Genomic DNA, 14,672 nt, shown 5'->3' with positions numbered 1-14,672 from the left:
GCTGACCTTTGATTCAGATCAAGATTGTAAATCTATTTCAGTCCCTGAAATGTCAACCAAACAGTACTCATCAGCTAATTTCCAACGTTTAAGTCAGCCTTGTGCTTTGTCATGGCTCCGCCTCTGGGGTCTCTTGTCCTTCCTTGATGACCTCCTTTGGAACATTGTTTTAACAAGCTTGCTCTCCAGTTACTCCGAGCTCTTTGGGGTACCCAATCCTAAGCACATGATGAACAGAGGGGCCCTAAAGCCCTGCCTGGCACTTACCCTGTCAATGCCATATGACAGGTCACTTTATGTACTCTGAGATCCGTGCAGGGCTCTTGAGATGGCTCTGTCTTGCCACCAAGCCTCACACCCTAAGCTTGATCCCAGGAGCCACATGATGGGAGGAGAACACTGAAGCCTGCAGTTGTCCTGTTATATCTACATGCAGGCCACAGCATGTGCATGCCCACACATGTACGTACACACACACATATGATTTTGGAAAACCTATACAAATAAAACCTCAGTATTGAAGTCTGTTTTCTAAGTGTTAAAGTCTGAGAGGTCTCCACCAATGGGCCTGCAAACAGCCGGGTGCAGCGCACACACATGAGCTAACACAGGCGGTGTCCCACAAACACTGATCGAAAGGGCTAAGGCAGGCACACACACTTCTGAGTCACCCAGCAGTTCCTGTTGTAGGGAGAACTCCAGCTCTGAGGACTTCAGAGTTCTGCGGAGAAGGGACTACTACCAGTCCTGCCTCTTGAATGAGGAGTTTTCAGATGCAAAATGAAACGTTCCTTCCGTGGTCCTCTAACCCGATGCCTGGGCCACCCAGCAGCGATGGCACGGTTCTGCCGTTCTAGGCCGGGGCTGTGTGTGTACAGTATCTACCTCTCCTCTTTAAAAGCCTGGCTGGGGAGACAGTGCAGTCATGGGCTGTGAAAAGCAAGGAACCTCCTGGACACATTCTTTGGGTCCTGTCAGACTGTCCACCAACCAAGATCCATAGACTGCCCAGACTGGAGCTTTTTATCTGAGACGGTAAATAAACCTTCCCTGCCATGCTCCTGGACCTGCAGGTGAGCAGGGATTACTGCCCAAGGTAAGGGCTGCCAGCCTGGGAGGGCACACAGGAAGTGACTACAAAGAGCATGGTCTCTAACAAGTCTGCCATCTCAGGGCCAAGTGCAGTACCTAGCTCCAGGAGGGGGGGCAGAGAGTCAGCACAGTGCCCATCTTTATTCAGGCGACAGAGCAGCTAGATTGCAGGTATGAGCTGAGTTCTGGAACTCCCCCATCAACGTTTAGCAACTGTATTAGGGATTACAGACAGTGTGGGTGGATGCTTAAAGATGTCCAGATCCCCCCTTTCCTAAGTGAAGCCGATGATGAATGTATTTTGAAATATATGCAATTTTAAAATGCATACAAAAGCCCGAGCTGTTCATGTATGTTTTAAACTGGCAACTGGTCTTAGGAGCATTTGGTTTCTTCGTGTCATTTTTAGTTCGCAGACTGTAAATGACCTAAGATTCTAGGTGCATTTCTCCTGTCTGACATAAGGGTTGACAATCAGTGGGGGAAGGCAGGTAAAGCTCAGGCTGGCCCCGACACGCCTCTGTGCCACCGCAGCTGGGCTGGCATCCTTAAATGAGAGCATGTCTTAAGACGCAGCAGATCACTAAGGAGGAGGGAAGCTGCCGAGGAACTCCTGCACGGAAGACTTCAGAAAGCATGGGCACCATTTCCCCATGGCCCTGGAGGGTGCACTGGCAGTGACTTCAGGGGCATGACACTGGAAAATGGCCCCGCCAGAGTGAGCCTGGCAGTACCGAGAAGAGAAGGCACACCCTCTGTCCAAGCCACCCAGCTTAGGTGGGAGTGAGCTCTAAAACACACCGGGCTCTAAAACCAGCCACGAGGCCTGGGCAGAAAGCTGCAACTAGGAAAGCAGAGCCAGGACGGGCTTTCCTGGGTGAGAGGCCGGTGGGCAGGCAGGCAGGCTCTTCCCTGAGGGAGGCTTGGGATTGGGCCATAGCTTCCTGAACATATGGCCTCACAGGTCAAGCCCAGCTGGAAGTTCTCCTAAGAACCGAGCCCCAGGAACGTTCCCAGGATACGGTGCATCTGTTTCTATGGCAACGCTCCCATGTCTCCTGACCACTGCTCTGGGTCTTCCCTCATGGTACAGGGCCCTACCTGTCCGTGGGCAAAGCCTATCAAGGGTTCCATCATGGCCATCCGCTTGCGGTACTGCAGCGCGTTGAGCGCGCAGTAGTACTGGAGGGATGACAGGTGCTGCTTCCGCCGCGCAGCCGCCACCTCTTTCCCGACTTCAGTCTTCACCTGCAGAGAGGGAGAAGGAGAACTTCAAGTTGCCCGTGGGGTCCAAGAATTCTGCAAGGGGTGAATGGACGGAATGAGAAAACCCATCCTGAATGAGACACCGCAGATCCAGAAAGACAAACATAGTATGTATCAGACGTAAAGCAGAGGACAACCAGCCTACAGTCTGCAACCCCGGAGACGCTAGAACCCTCTTCCGGAAACAGATGGAAGCAGGTGCAGATCCACAACTAACCGCTGGGCTGAGCTCCCCGCACAGTCGAGGACAGGGAGGAGCGATAATATGAACAAATGGGTCAAAATCATGATGGGGAAACCCAGATTCAGCTGACCTGAGCTAGCGGGAGCTCACTGGCTCCGGACTGACAGCGGGGAACCTGCACAGGACTGAACTAGGTCCCCTGAATACAGGTGACAATGGTGGTGTGCGCAGTGGGCCCAGGATCTAACCCTAATGCACGGACTGTCTTGGTGGAGACCATTCTCTATGGAGAGATACCTTACTCAGCCTAGGCACGGGGGAGGGGAAGGGGAGGGAGAGTGGCTTGGTCTTGCCTCAATGAGGTGATAGGACAGATTTAGTGACTTCTGAGGACCGGATGTGGGGTGGGATGGGGGGAAGGAGGGGAAGTGAAGGAGAAGGGGGAACTGGGATTGATATGTAAAAAAAAAATAATAATTTAAAAAAGAATTATGCAAGAGTACAAAACTTCAGGCACGTTTGGTTCATCCCAAACATTTCACAGTGAGCATAGAGGCATGGAGGTAAGGGTCCACCTTGGCTTAACAAGAAACTCCAAAGAAAATACCCAAGTGACAGCACCTCGGTCCCTGAGACCAGATGAGGCAAAGCCAGTACCCAATGCTGTGCACTGGGAAAATGCTACAGCAGCAGGTACCAAAAGCCACAGAGTTTGGTTCATGCAAAAGTCTGTAGTTCCAGGAAATAATTTAGCTCAAGGAAATCATGTAACAGAAGAATTGTACGCCTGAAGATTCAGTTGCCTGTGGCAGCAGAGAACCCGAGAGCACCACACGAAGGTCATCCAGCACGTGACCAGCACTGAGTGGCTCCAAGCTGGTGCTTGATTGTGAAGAGGTCCAAGAAGACACAGGAAACAGGACGATCTCCACCGCACAGCATCAACGCTACACGCTACATGTTTGCAGTGAGGTGACTCTGAAGGACACTCACCCGCTCGTTCTCCTTCTTCTTAGGAAGCCTGCTGTATTTTGCCATTGAAAGGTCATGCTCTAAAAAGAAAAGGTATCTGAGCATCTATCATAAGACACTGTCTAAGCCCTGCCCACCCTGAACTCGGGCACATCCCAAGCCTATGCACCCCAAACGGAGAGATGCCTACCATTGCTGGCGAGCCCAAAGAGATCCTTCAAAGTGCTGACTTCTGCACAAGAGAGAAGAGAACGTGTTAGCGCAAAGGCGATGGAACCACGCGAAGCCAGAGCTTTGCCTTCCCGAGAGGACCAGGGTACGGGCTCTGCCCACAGGCCCAGGCCTGGTGACGGCGGAGGCTCTTCACCCCCAGTGGTCTATAAGGGAGATGGAATCTGGGGACCGGCAGACAGGACATGGCCAGGTACTTGTCTAGAAACCTGGCCTACAAGCTGAGGTGCTCAACTGTCTAGAGCATCTTCCCTGACAACAGGCGGAGTACAGTGCGGCATCACTGTAGAAATCTGATTTATTAGTCACCAGTGGACATGGGGATTATGCTAATGAAAAATGGCACAAACCGGTATACTGCACAGCCACAAGCCAACACCAACAACCATGACCACATAACGTGGCGCTGTACCCATCAGCCACCAAAATGGTTTAACAACCCAAACCAAAATGACAAAACAGTCACCAAAAGAATGATGGCCCAAGATGAAACACTGAACACAGGAGACAGAGCCCGGAGGCTTCTGATGATGATAATGTAATAAAGACAAGGTGATAACTTCTACCTTCCTAACACAACCCATGCCACTCCGTCAAACAACAAACACTCTAAGCTCTTCGCTCCTTCTCAGTCTGTCTGCAGAAGGCCTACTGGTCTTCCTTCTCCTGGTGCCGCCTGCCTTTGGCCCCATCCCCTCGGGCATTTTCCGTTCTCTGCTTCTCACTTTCTGTTAGAGCAGAGTTGTCTTCCAACAGCTTGTCAGGATCTCGTGCTCTCCCCAGGCACCTTCGCCAGGGCAGCTGTGGGGCACGCTGGTGTGATACAACATCAGGAGGATCCCGGGTTCAAGGCCAGCTTGCGCTATATACTTAAGGGACTGGAGAGACAGCTCAATGGTTAAGAGTACTTGGTACTCTTTTAGAGGATCCGGGTTAGGTTCCTAGCACCAACATGGTGGTTCACAGGCATCTGTAACTCCAGTTCCAGGGCATCAGATACCTTTTTCTGTAGACATGAGGCACACATGTAGGGATATACATTCAGGGAAAACATCCATATGTATAAAATATAAATTAATTTAGCATTTAAAAGACAGTAAAATGTACGCTAAGGCGCTGTCTAAGCAGACAGGGGCCAAATTCACGTTTGGCTGGGACCAAATCCTTCAAGCTTCTGTCTCTGTGTCATGAGAAGAGGATGACTTGATCAGGTCTTTATAGATAGGCAAAGGCTGTGTGCCGCCATTTAGGTGCTGGGAACCTTTGCAAACCTGGATCCGTGGCAAGAGCAGCCAGTGCTTAGCCACTGAGCCGTCTCTCCAGCCTCAAGGTTATACTTTTTTTTAAATTAACGCTTTTTTTTAAAAAAATTAAGATTATAATTTTTTTAGTCAGTCTTCTCAGCTATAATTTTTTGTTTTTCTTTTTTCTAATATGGAATGTTTCACAGATTTTCATGTCTTGTGTATGGACCATGCTAAGCTAATCTTCTCTGTATGCTTCTAATAATTATATATAATTGTTTACTCGATAAGTAATAAACAAGATTAAGGACACCAGCATTAGGACCTTTTGATTGAGCTTTCTAGTACCAAGTTTTTGAATAATGCCTTTTTAATACTCATTTGGATTATTTTTTATTTCAAATACATCTTTAGTTGTTGTAAGGTTCTCTTTCAGTTTAGAAACTGAAATTCATCTAAAAGGCTACCCAGGTGTGGGTACCAGTCAGACTTCCTCACTCCCCACCGAGCTTCACGGGAGCGTGCTCACAGCCATATGCTAAGAACCCAATGCCCACCTCAGCACCCTCCACAGAGAAGGCCTGGCACTACCCACTCTAAGAACCCGATGGCCACACCTCAGCACCCTCCACGGAGAAGGCCTGGCACTACCCTTACTAAGAACCCGATGCCCACACCTCAGCACCCTCCATGGAGAAGGCCTGGCACTACCCCTTGCCCTCCAAGCTTCTACTTCATAGGCCAAAGCATTCGTGGTTCCCAAGAACAGTTGCCTCTACCCATAAAACGTGCCCTGGCATCACTTGGCAAGTGCTTACAGTTCAAACTCCAGCCCAGACCACCCAAGCCAGGAAGCCTCCCACGAGCTCCTAGGCCCAGAAGTCCACAGGTCCCTGGAGCACCTTCTCCAGTCCTTGGCCAGCCCTTCCTCAGCCTCGCTGTGTGACATTGCCATGATCTGCATCATGTCTGTCTTGTTTGCCTGTGGCCTCCCTTGGGTAAGCCAGGAATGTGCAGAACTGGAAGTTTGCTGACCGGAATGGCTTTAAAAACCACTCTTGCAGGCTCCAAAGCCACAGAGAAACTCTGTCTCGAAAAACCAAAAAAAAAAAAAAAAAAAAAAAAAACACTCTTGCTGGCAGTTGGTACACACCTTTAATCCCAGCGCTCAGGAGGCAGAGGCAGGAGGATCTCATTGAGTTTAAGGCCAGCCTGGTGTACAAAGCTAGTTAGTTTTAGGATAGCCAAGGCTACACAGAGAAACCCTGTCTTGAAAAAACAAAAACAGCACTCTGGATACCCACGTGTTGAAAGAAATGGACACAGTAAGAATTAGGTTAAAACAGAAGGTACTGCACCGAGCCTGCCACTTTACCTGTGAGGTCCTTTTCGCGAAACTGTATGACAGGTAGAACCATAGTGTCTGCCAGCTGCTTGGCCAGCTCTGTGTGGAGACCATTGAGCTGAAAGTAAAGGGCTTAGTTGAGAAATGATACACCATACCACTGACGTGTACTTCAGCAGGCGTCGCCAGGCACTTCTGTGTGCCGAGGTACACACATACACACACACACACACCCTCATAAACCATGGACCGAGGAGGGCCAGCTGCGGCACCAGGGAAGCTCGCCAAAGGCGTCTCCGGCTCACAGTCCTCTTTGCTCTCTGTGCAAACGCTGGCTCTATATTCTCAGGCTGGGCCACACCCTCCTAGACACACAGGGCACTGGCCGGCACTAAATGCAGATTGCTGGCAGGACTCTGCTTGCCACCTCACCAGGCCTGTCAGCAATCACACTCACAGGAGCTATGGTCACACCAGAAAAACCAGCCTGCTGGGAACTGACTTGGGTTACCTCAGCCCACAGCCAGCAGATCCACAGAGACAGAGGATGCTGCTGTCAGTGCTACCACCTGTGCGCTAGCTTTCCATGCCCACCCTGTGAATTAGGGGCCATTTACAGCCCCATTGTACCCACAGACAAATAACTCTAATCCAGATCACACATGAATGGCACAGCTGGGATGTGATCATGGCTAGGAATGAAATCACTCTTTCTCCACAACTGGGCAGACAGGGTGCTGTCACAGTGCTGCCCAAACCACATGTCCCATGATGAGGCACCAGTGGTGTCCCTAGTGGGGGTGTCGAGGGGCGAGCACCTCAAGATCCTTTTTGTGGTCAGCAGCTGGCAAGGCGACCTTCAGTAATGACAGCAGCCATCCGGGCCACTGCCCCTTGCCTGCGCATCTCCTACAGGGTTTGCCCTCTGGGGTCAGGGTTTAAAGATCTAAGGTCAACCCCTTGCCTGGTAAGGGAACACCGTTAGTGTCTCCTTATCTCGGCCCCGTTGAGGTGTGGCGACTTTCTTCTGATAGGAACACAAGATGATGGCCCTGTCAGTGAATGCCACTGGGGTTGGAGGGCTGGGCTTTCTCCTAGAATGACTGCAGTAAGAACTGTAATGGTTTTCATCAACACCTAACCGAACCTCCACAAGCCCTCCCACCATGCCCGCAGCTCGGGCTTGGCGGACATTAAGCAAGCAGGAAAGTGATCCCACATGTCAGGATGGCAAAGTTCCTGCCCGATCGTTCTCTTCCTGAGGATGGAATTTCTGTCATACATCTTCTGTGGGGCATGACAGACGCACAGGCTGACGACTTCCGACCACAGCAGCTTTGCCGAGCACGGTCTGCCCCAAGCCCTGTGAGTCCAGACGCTCTGACAGGAAATGGTGACATTCCTGCTATGAGAAGGAGGGACTCCAGAGGGCAATTCTGGCTCACAGGAAAGATCTCATTTCAGGACAGTCTGTTACATGGGCCGCACATCTCTCCTGACTGCTCAGCTGGTTCACCTTTAAATTCACCTGGTTCTGGTACACAGAGGGAACTATGTCAAAGCTATTCTCTTCTCATACCTAAACCTAGCTGGTGGTGGCTTAGTCTGGACATCAGGAAGCTGTGCAAACCTCTCGGCACCACCCTCGATTCAGTCCATCAAGAGAACCACACTGCTTCCCAGAAGACAGTGGGTAGCGAATGTCAGCTGGGCACACTCGCCACGCGGCTGACAACCGGCCTCACTTCCTCAGAGCCTCTCTTCCACAAATGGGCATATGCGATATTGATGGAAATATCCCGCTGCCTCCCTGTGCTATTTACTCACAGTTAATAGCTGTGTAAACGAGTCGCTGCATCTGGCTGGTCACTGTGTCCTTCGTGGTGTCTCTCAATCACAAGTGGTGACCATATGAGTCCCTGAGTTGTGAGCCGGTCTTACAAATGACTAAACACCAGTGTACAGCCAGTCAGTCAGATGCACCTCAAGCCTGGGCTTATAACTGGCACCCGATGTCAGGGCAGTTTTGTAGGACTGGGCTCTCCCTTACTGTGGGACCCCAAGCTTTCTGTAGGTGCTGCAAATACAACAGGAGAAAACAGTCTGCTGTCCTCTCCCCACTGTTCAATGGGAACCAGATAGCTTGTCTACCTCTGCCTCGAGCACTTCCACAAAGACCGCAACAGAGTAGGTGGCCTGGCCCTGCCGAGTGAACGAGGGAAACGCAACTAGTCCAGTTCTAAATGGACGCCAGTGTCCAGAATGACTGCAGCTCAATGCTGGCCATTGCGTGTTTCCTATTTCCTATGACAGCACTCTGCAGATTCTTTGAAAGCTGGGGCCCATACACCCCAGGGACGCAGCCAGTCTCTTGGTACCAGCAGTAATGGAGCTCTGAGGGCTTTATTTAAAGCAGTGGGTTTATTTAAACCCAGCGCATGCAAGGGAGGTACTGTACCCCTGAGCCACATCCCCAGTCCATTTATGGTTTTACAACTAAAGATTATGTAATTTCCTATAACAATGGTTTCCCACAAATATAATAAAGTTACAAGAACAGGTGTATAAAACCATGTGTCATGGGTTGAACTGGGTCCCCATCAGAGGACACATCCTCCTGGAACACAGGACATGGAAGCACGTGGAAGCAGGGTCTCTGAAAATGTGACCAGGAGTGTTAAAAACAAAGTACTCTGATTTTCCAGGTGACCCGGGCTCAGTGACAGTCGTCTTGAGAAGAAGAGATACATGTGGCAGGGATGCTGCCAAAAGTCAAGACCAGAAGCCACCGGAAGCTGCCAGGAGGAAGGGAGAATTCCATCTAGGCCCTAAAGGAATATGGTTCTGCAGACAACTGGAGCTAGTGTTCTGTCTTCCAAAGCTTCTAGAGAATGAATTCCTATTATTTGAAGCCATCTAGCTGTGGAATCATATCAGGGTGGCCCAAGAAACCAGGGAGCCAAATGCTCAGAAGTCCTTGTGGTCTATTTTCCCTCCAAAAGGCAAGTACGGTGCTAACCCCACCTCTATTATGGACTAAACCTCAGAAATCTGAGGAGGTATTCTAATGCAGAGGGAGGCAAAATAGGGACAAAGAGTTCACAGAGAAAAGCTTTCCATGCCCACCTCATCTATCACTTTGGAAAAATAATGTAGTGTAGAAATCACCTCTTCATCGCCTTTGCCCAGAGCAAAATTCTAGGACAGAGAGAAAAGCCAGGTGTTAAATGGAACTCTGACAAACCCCACGCTGGCTCCCACTTCCTTTCCACTCCCAGGCACACCCTGTCAGGTTCCCTCTGCCTGAGAGGTGTACCAACAGCCCTCCCTGGCCACGCCTGACCATCTGAACAGGATGATATCTAGGGTTCTGTCCTGACGGCTGGCACTGAGTGGCTTGGCCTTCCTGAGACCAGGAACATTTGTGGGCAGTTGATTAGCTCGAGACTTTGGGATGATCCCAGGTACACTTTATCAGTGAGAAAGGATAAGAAGAAAGAAAGGGAGGCAGAGAATAAAAGGCTGCACGCAGGGAGGACACAGGGACCTTCGGAGGGTGTCCTCGGAGAATGCCTTTAAAAGGGGCCTCCTGGGTTCCTGAGCACGGCACCGTGCAGGGCACCAGAAGTTACCTGTTTCTCATATGCCAGTAGCTGCTTCGAGAGCTGCTGAGTGGCCAGGCACATTTCGTTCTGCGGGGAAGAGAAGAGCAAGTGAGTCAGTTTTACAGGTGTGTGTCACCACTGAAACAGGAATGTGTGTGCCTTGGAAGTGATCGTTTTTCTTTACAGACAGGGTCTCTATGTAGCCCAGGCTGTCCTGGAACTCACAAGCCTTCTTCCTCGGCATACTGGGACCATAGGTTTGGCCCAGCACACTTGGCACAGGTTGTTTAGGCAGTATCCAGAGGCCATATCAAAAAGCTGAGCTTGCTTTAGAACGAACTGCTCCTTCTGGTTATTCGGGCAACAAACAAAGCTGTGAGCAGACATCGTCCCAGTGCTCACATGTGTATGACACAAGGGGACAGCAGAACACCAGAAACATACATGACGAGGATTGCAAAGGAAAGACCCTGGGTGCGCCAGGTGGTCCCGACAGCGGGACTCCGCGGGACTCTAAGGAGAGATGCCTAATGAAGCAGACCCTGCAGGAAGCCAGGGAGCTGGCCAGCAACAGCAGCTTTCTGGAAGAGGACCCAGCACTGGGGGGGGGGGGGGAAGAGGAGGGGAGGCGGGACAGCTCTCAAGAGCTGCCTGTGGATGGTAACTGCAGCCAGGGCTGCAGAGCAGAGGCCGCACAGGCAGGCGGCTGCATGCAGACTGAGCCGGGCTCTGGGACCTGGCACCAAGAATGGCTTAACAGAAACGTGGTCATCCCCAAGTTCCACAGACCAAAGGAAAGCACAGCCTGGGAAGCCTGGTCACTCTGCACGGCTGGTATGCTGGTCCGGTACCAGCCCTGTCTCCGGTCCTGCCATCCTCCAGCCTCTGGCTCCAGCAGCTGGCCCACCGTCTTCCCACTGCCAGTGCAGAAGACCTAGTGTACGTCTCTCTCGCTTCTAACGCCATGTTCAAGCTGCTCCTCAGCTCAGGGTTATGTCTAAGATGGTGCCAGAGCAGAGTATGTCCCCAGGTGACTTTTGTGGCCTTGGCTTCCACTCATTCTTTCTCTGGGGCTGTTATTCAAGGGCAAGTCCTACACTCGAGAGGACCTGGCCTATGAGAGACAGAACCCATGTTCTGGGACCTTCTCAGCAGAACAGGCCACACAGCTCTCCAGCTACCGCCATCTGCCCCATGGAGCAGGCTCAAGACTGAAAACAACTCTCTCTCTCCCCCAGAATACAGTCACACCAGATCTCTCCCAGAATACAGTCACACCCGATCTCTCCCAGAATACAGTCACACTCGATCTCTCCCAGAATACAGTCACACCCGATCTCTCCCAGAATACAGTCACACCAGATCTCTCCCAGAATACAGTCACACTCGATCTCTCCCAGATTACAGCCACACTCCATCTCTCCCAGAATACAGTCACACTCGATCTCTCCCAGAATACAGTCACACACAGTCACACTCCATCTCTCCCAGAATACAGTCACACTCAAGGTCCTGGCTTCAACTGCCTTCCCTGTCCCGGAGTGCTGCTCATTTGGGGCTGATCACAGGTGGCAATCACGGGGCCAAGGAAACAGGTGAACACACAGAGCCCTATCACCTGTTTAGAGGGGGCAGGCAATAGTTCTTGGCACCCGGCAGCCACTTAACACATTCGATGATTGATGTGTGAAAAGGTCAAGAGACTCATCTAAACTAGCTCTTGTAGACCAGGCTGGCCTGGAACTCAGAGATCCTCTGCCTCCCAAGGGCTGGGATTAAAGGTGTGCACCATCACTACCCAGTTAAACTCCAAATCTTAAACACCTGCAACCAAACAGAAAAACTCCTGGTGTACAGGCCGGTACCACAAAAGGCCATAAAACACGAAGGCCAGAGGAGAACCTGGATGACCCATCCTCTGAAGAAAGGGTCTCCACCACGGGCTACACAAACAGTACCTGGCTTTGAGTAAGTGGAGTTTGTCTGAGGTTGGCACCTGCCCAAGGCTTTCTTTCCCTGCGGGTTGGAATTGGCATACTCAAGAATCACTAAGTAGCAGCTAATACCTACAGGGTACTTAGTTCACACCAGAAACCACAGTGTTACCTCGTTACACCCTGTCTCTAAAAATCTCTTCCTTTCCTTCAGCTTCTCACTGAAGCCCACGCTGGCCTCAAGCTAGCTATGTAGTTAAGGGTGACAAACTCCCGAGTCTTCTTGGTTCCCCCTCCCACAACTCCTGGCCCATCTCTAATCTACGGTAGTGCTCCTCCATATTGAATCCTTCACGAAGCAGTCAACAAACACGGTGATAACGCAACATCAAACCAAGCAAGGCCTGAGTTCAGTCCTGACCTGTGCTCTGAGTAGAACTGAAACCCTCTGGGCAGCTGCTGAGACGGAGGTTATGCTGAGCGGACAGCACTCAGCCAACGACACAGCTCCCTAGGACCTTGGGGAGGTAGGACATCTGTGTCCTACACAGCGGCCGCCTGCACGGTGACTGGGGACAACCAGCCTCTGCCAGGACGCTCTGCAAAATTCTATCCATCTGTTTGGTACACCAGGCAGCTGAGTTGCTGTTTCTCCCACGGGGGCACACTGGGGAGCAAGAACTCACAAGGGTGGGCCTGCTCCTGGCAGAACTGAGCACTGTCCGTGGCCTCGGCCCAGTCTCACCCACCCATCCTTTATCCCGACTGCAGCTCTCTGCTGCCAGCACCAGCTAGTGTGAAACTCCACCGGTTCCGTCCCACGCTCTACTCACTACCGGAACTAGGCTGAAAATTTATAAACACAGAGACAGACAAACAGGCCCACAGGGACGTCCTTGAGACAAGAATGCCTCCTTTATTGTGCTCAGGGGCAGCTTATATAGGCTCTGGCCACACCCCAGCTCTCAGGATTTCAGCTGCAGACCCACCAGCCTGCCATCAGGGTCTTATGCTCAGAGCAGAGGAAAACAAGTTGTTTATGAGAAATTCAGGGTCTGGTGGTCCGCAGTCCCCAACAGGCTAGGGAACCCACATACTGGAAGCAGACAAAACCCGTGAGAATGGGGGCTCAGGCCAGTTTTCAGCCAGTACACAAGTGCAGGTCTGAGAGGCCTCTGGTTAGGAAGACGGAGCCTTGCTTTCCTGGGAACTGGACAGCAAGGTTCAAATGGAGTTCTGGGCGTGACATCATGCTGTGAGTACGCATGTGTGTGCGTGTTTCTGTGGAGTACTGGAACCCCGGGCCTCCAGTCAGGCAAGGCTCTCCCTGAGCTCATATGGACAGGTGTTATTCTCTTCATGGTCCCGCACAGCTCTGGGGCCACTGTCTACTTACTTCATAGGAGCCCTTGAAAGACAAGCTGGGGTCGGCACTGGGGCTCAGTGGCATGGGTATGTTTAGTACGCAGGAGGCCTTGGGCTTGATCCCAAGCATAAGGGAAAAAAAAAGACAAGCTGCTAAAGGGTTTGCAGACAGGGCCTCCTACATTAAAGAATCTCCTGCGCTGTTAGAGACAAGGGGGGGTGGGGGGCGCAAGCCTGATGGGTAGCTGAGCTGGCAAGGGAATGTTTACCTGACCATGCCAGAGAGGCTTACTGCCCACAGTGCTACCCGACACGGTTGGCACGGACAGCCATGTGCTCAGCAGTCCGTTCAGAGCAGCACGGGTGCGTCCACCCTAGTGCTCCACACCCACAGCAGAAAGCACGAGAGGGAAGGCTGACAGGCTGGCAGTCGGCTGTCCGGGGACAGGACGCATGGAAGCAGGCAGTGGGGTGCACAGACAAGCGTGCGTGTGCGTGTGTGTGTGTGTGTGTGTGTGTGTGTGTGTGTGTGTGCGCGCGCACACGCGCGCGCAGAGTTCCCTGTGGCTGAAGTGGATGAAAGCATGGATGGATGGGGGAGCGCGGACGGGCGGGTCGGGGGTGTGAGACCAAAACACACCCGAGGCGAGGCAGAGCGCCCCAGAAGAACTGCACCCATTCTTGAGGCAAAAGGAAGTGGAGAGGACACAAAAGCACCAGGCCTGCACCTAAGAGGACAGTCATGCCACCAGGAAGGCCTTGGAGGCTGCATAATGAAGCATTGTGAGCCCCACACCTGAAGCTACAGACTGCTTCTCTGTCTTAAGCAGGTAAATAAACCTCAGCTTGACTGTCAGGACTGAAATGTAGTAATTAAAACAATCTGGGATAAAAATTAATGAAAAGAAGAAAGTCATTTGGTTCAAAACTTGGGGCCCACCTCCGACAACGACAGTCACCAGGCTCAGAAGCCAGGCTCGTTCTACCTGGACAGGACACGCCTCTGAAGGCAAACCCCAACTGCTGCGGCCATTGGTGGTGAGCAGTGTGCCGAGAACACAGCTCCGCGCTAAGAGTGTCCGTCACACGTCAGCTGTGGGAGCTCAGGTGATCTACAGCCTCTCTGACTCTTAGGTTCTTCACCATGCATTATAATAACTTTATTTTTCTTAACTAGGAAGATAAATGAGAAAAATGTTGTGTGATTTTGCTCTTTTGGCTTTTGGAGGGGCCTGCCACCCAGGTCCCAATTAAATCACACACACGGAGGCTTATTCTTACTTATGAATATCTGGCCTTAGCGTGGCTTGTTTCTTGCCAGCTTTTCATAATTTATATTATCCTGACTACCTTTTGCCTCTGGACTTATCTTTCTCTATTTCTGTATACCTTTCTTCTTTCTCTGTGACTTGCTGTGTGGCTGGGTGTCTGGCC

At 51.4% G+C, this 14,672-nt stretch overlaps 1 protein-coding gene across 4 annotated transcripts in view; it reads right to left on the bottom strand.

Moving 5' to 3' along the window:
• Window positions 1-14,672, bottom strand: part of Appl2 (adaptor protein, phosphotyrosine interacting with PH domain and leucine zipper 2) — a 42,488-nt gene that overhangs the window by 14,115 nt on the left and 13,701 nt on the right. For all 4 annotated transcript variants that reach the window (XR_005283662.1, XM_038314898.1, XM_038314897.1 and 1 more), the window contains exons 3-8: window positions 9,967-10,026; window positions 9,461-9,532; window positions 6,365-6,452; window positions 3,705-3,746; window positions 3,536-3,594; window positions 2,194-2,340 (exon numbers count right to left, since the gene is read on the bottom strand). Coding sequence is in view for 3 of the 4 variants with exons in the window: in XM_038314898.1 (XP_038170826.1) it covers window positions 2,194-2,340; window positions 3,536-3,594; window positions 3,705-3,746; window positions 6,365-6,452; window positions 9,461-9,532; window positions 9,967-10,026 (468 nt within the window). In the remaining variant the exon portion in view is untranslated. The remainder of the gene's footprint in view (window positions 1-2,193; window positions 2,341-3,535; window positions 3,595-3,704; window positions 3,747-6,364; window positions 6,453-9,460; window positions 9,533-9,966; window positions 10,027-14,672) is intronic.

The sequence above is a fragment of the Arvicola amphibius genome, chromosome 17 (genome assembly GCF_903992535.2).
Source record: "Arvicola amphibius chromosome 17, mArvAmp1.2, whole genome shotgun sequence".
NCBI lineage: Eukaryota > Metazoa > Chordata > Mammalia > Rodentia > Cricetidae > Arvicola > Arvicola amphibius.
The sequence above is the reverse complement of the archived record's forward strand: the minus strand, read 5'-3'. Positions and strand labels throughout refer to the sequence as shown.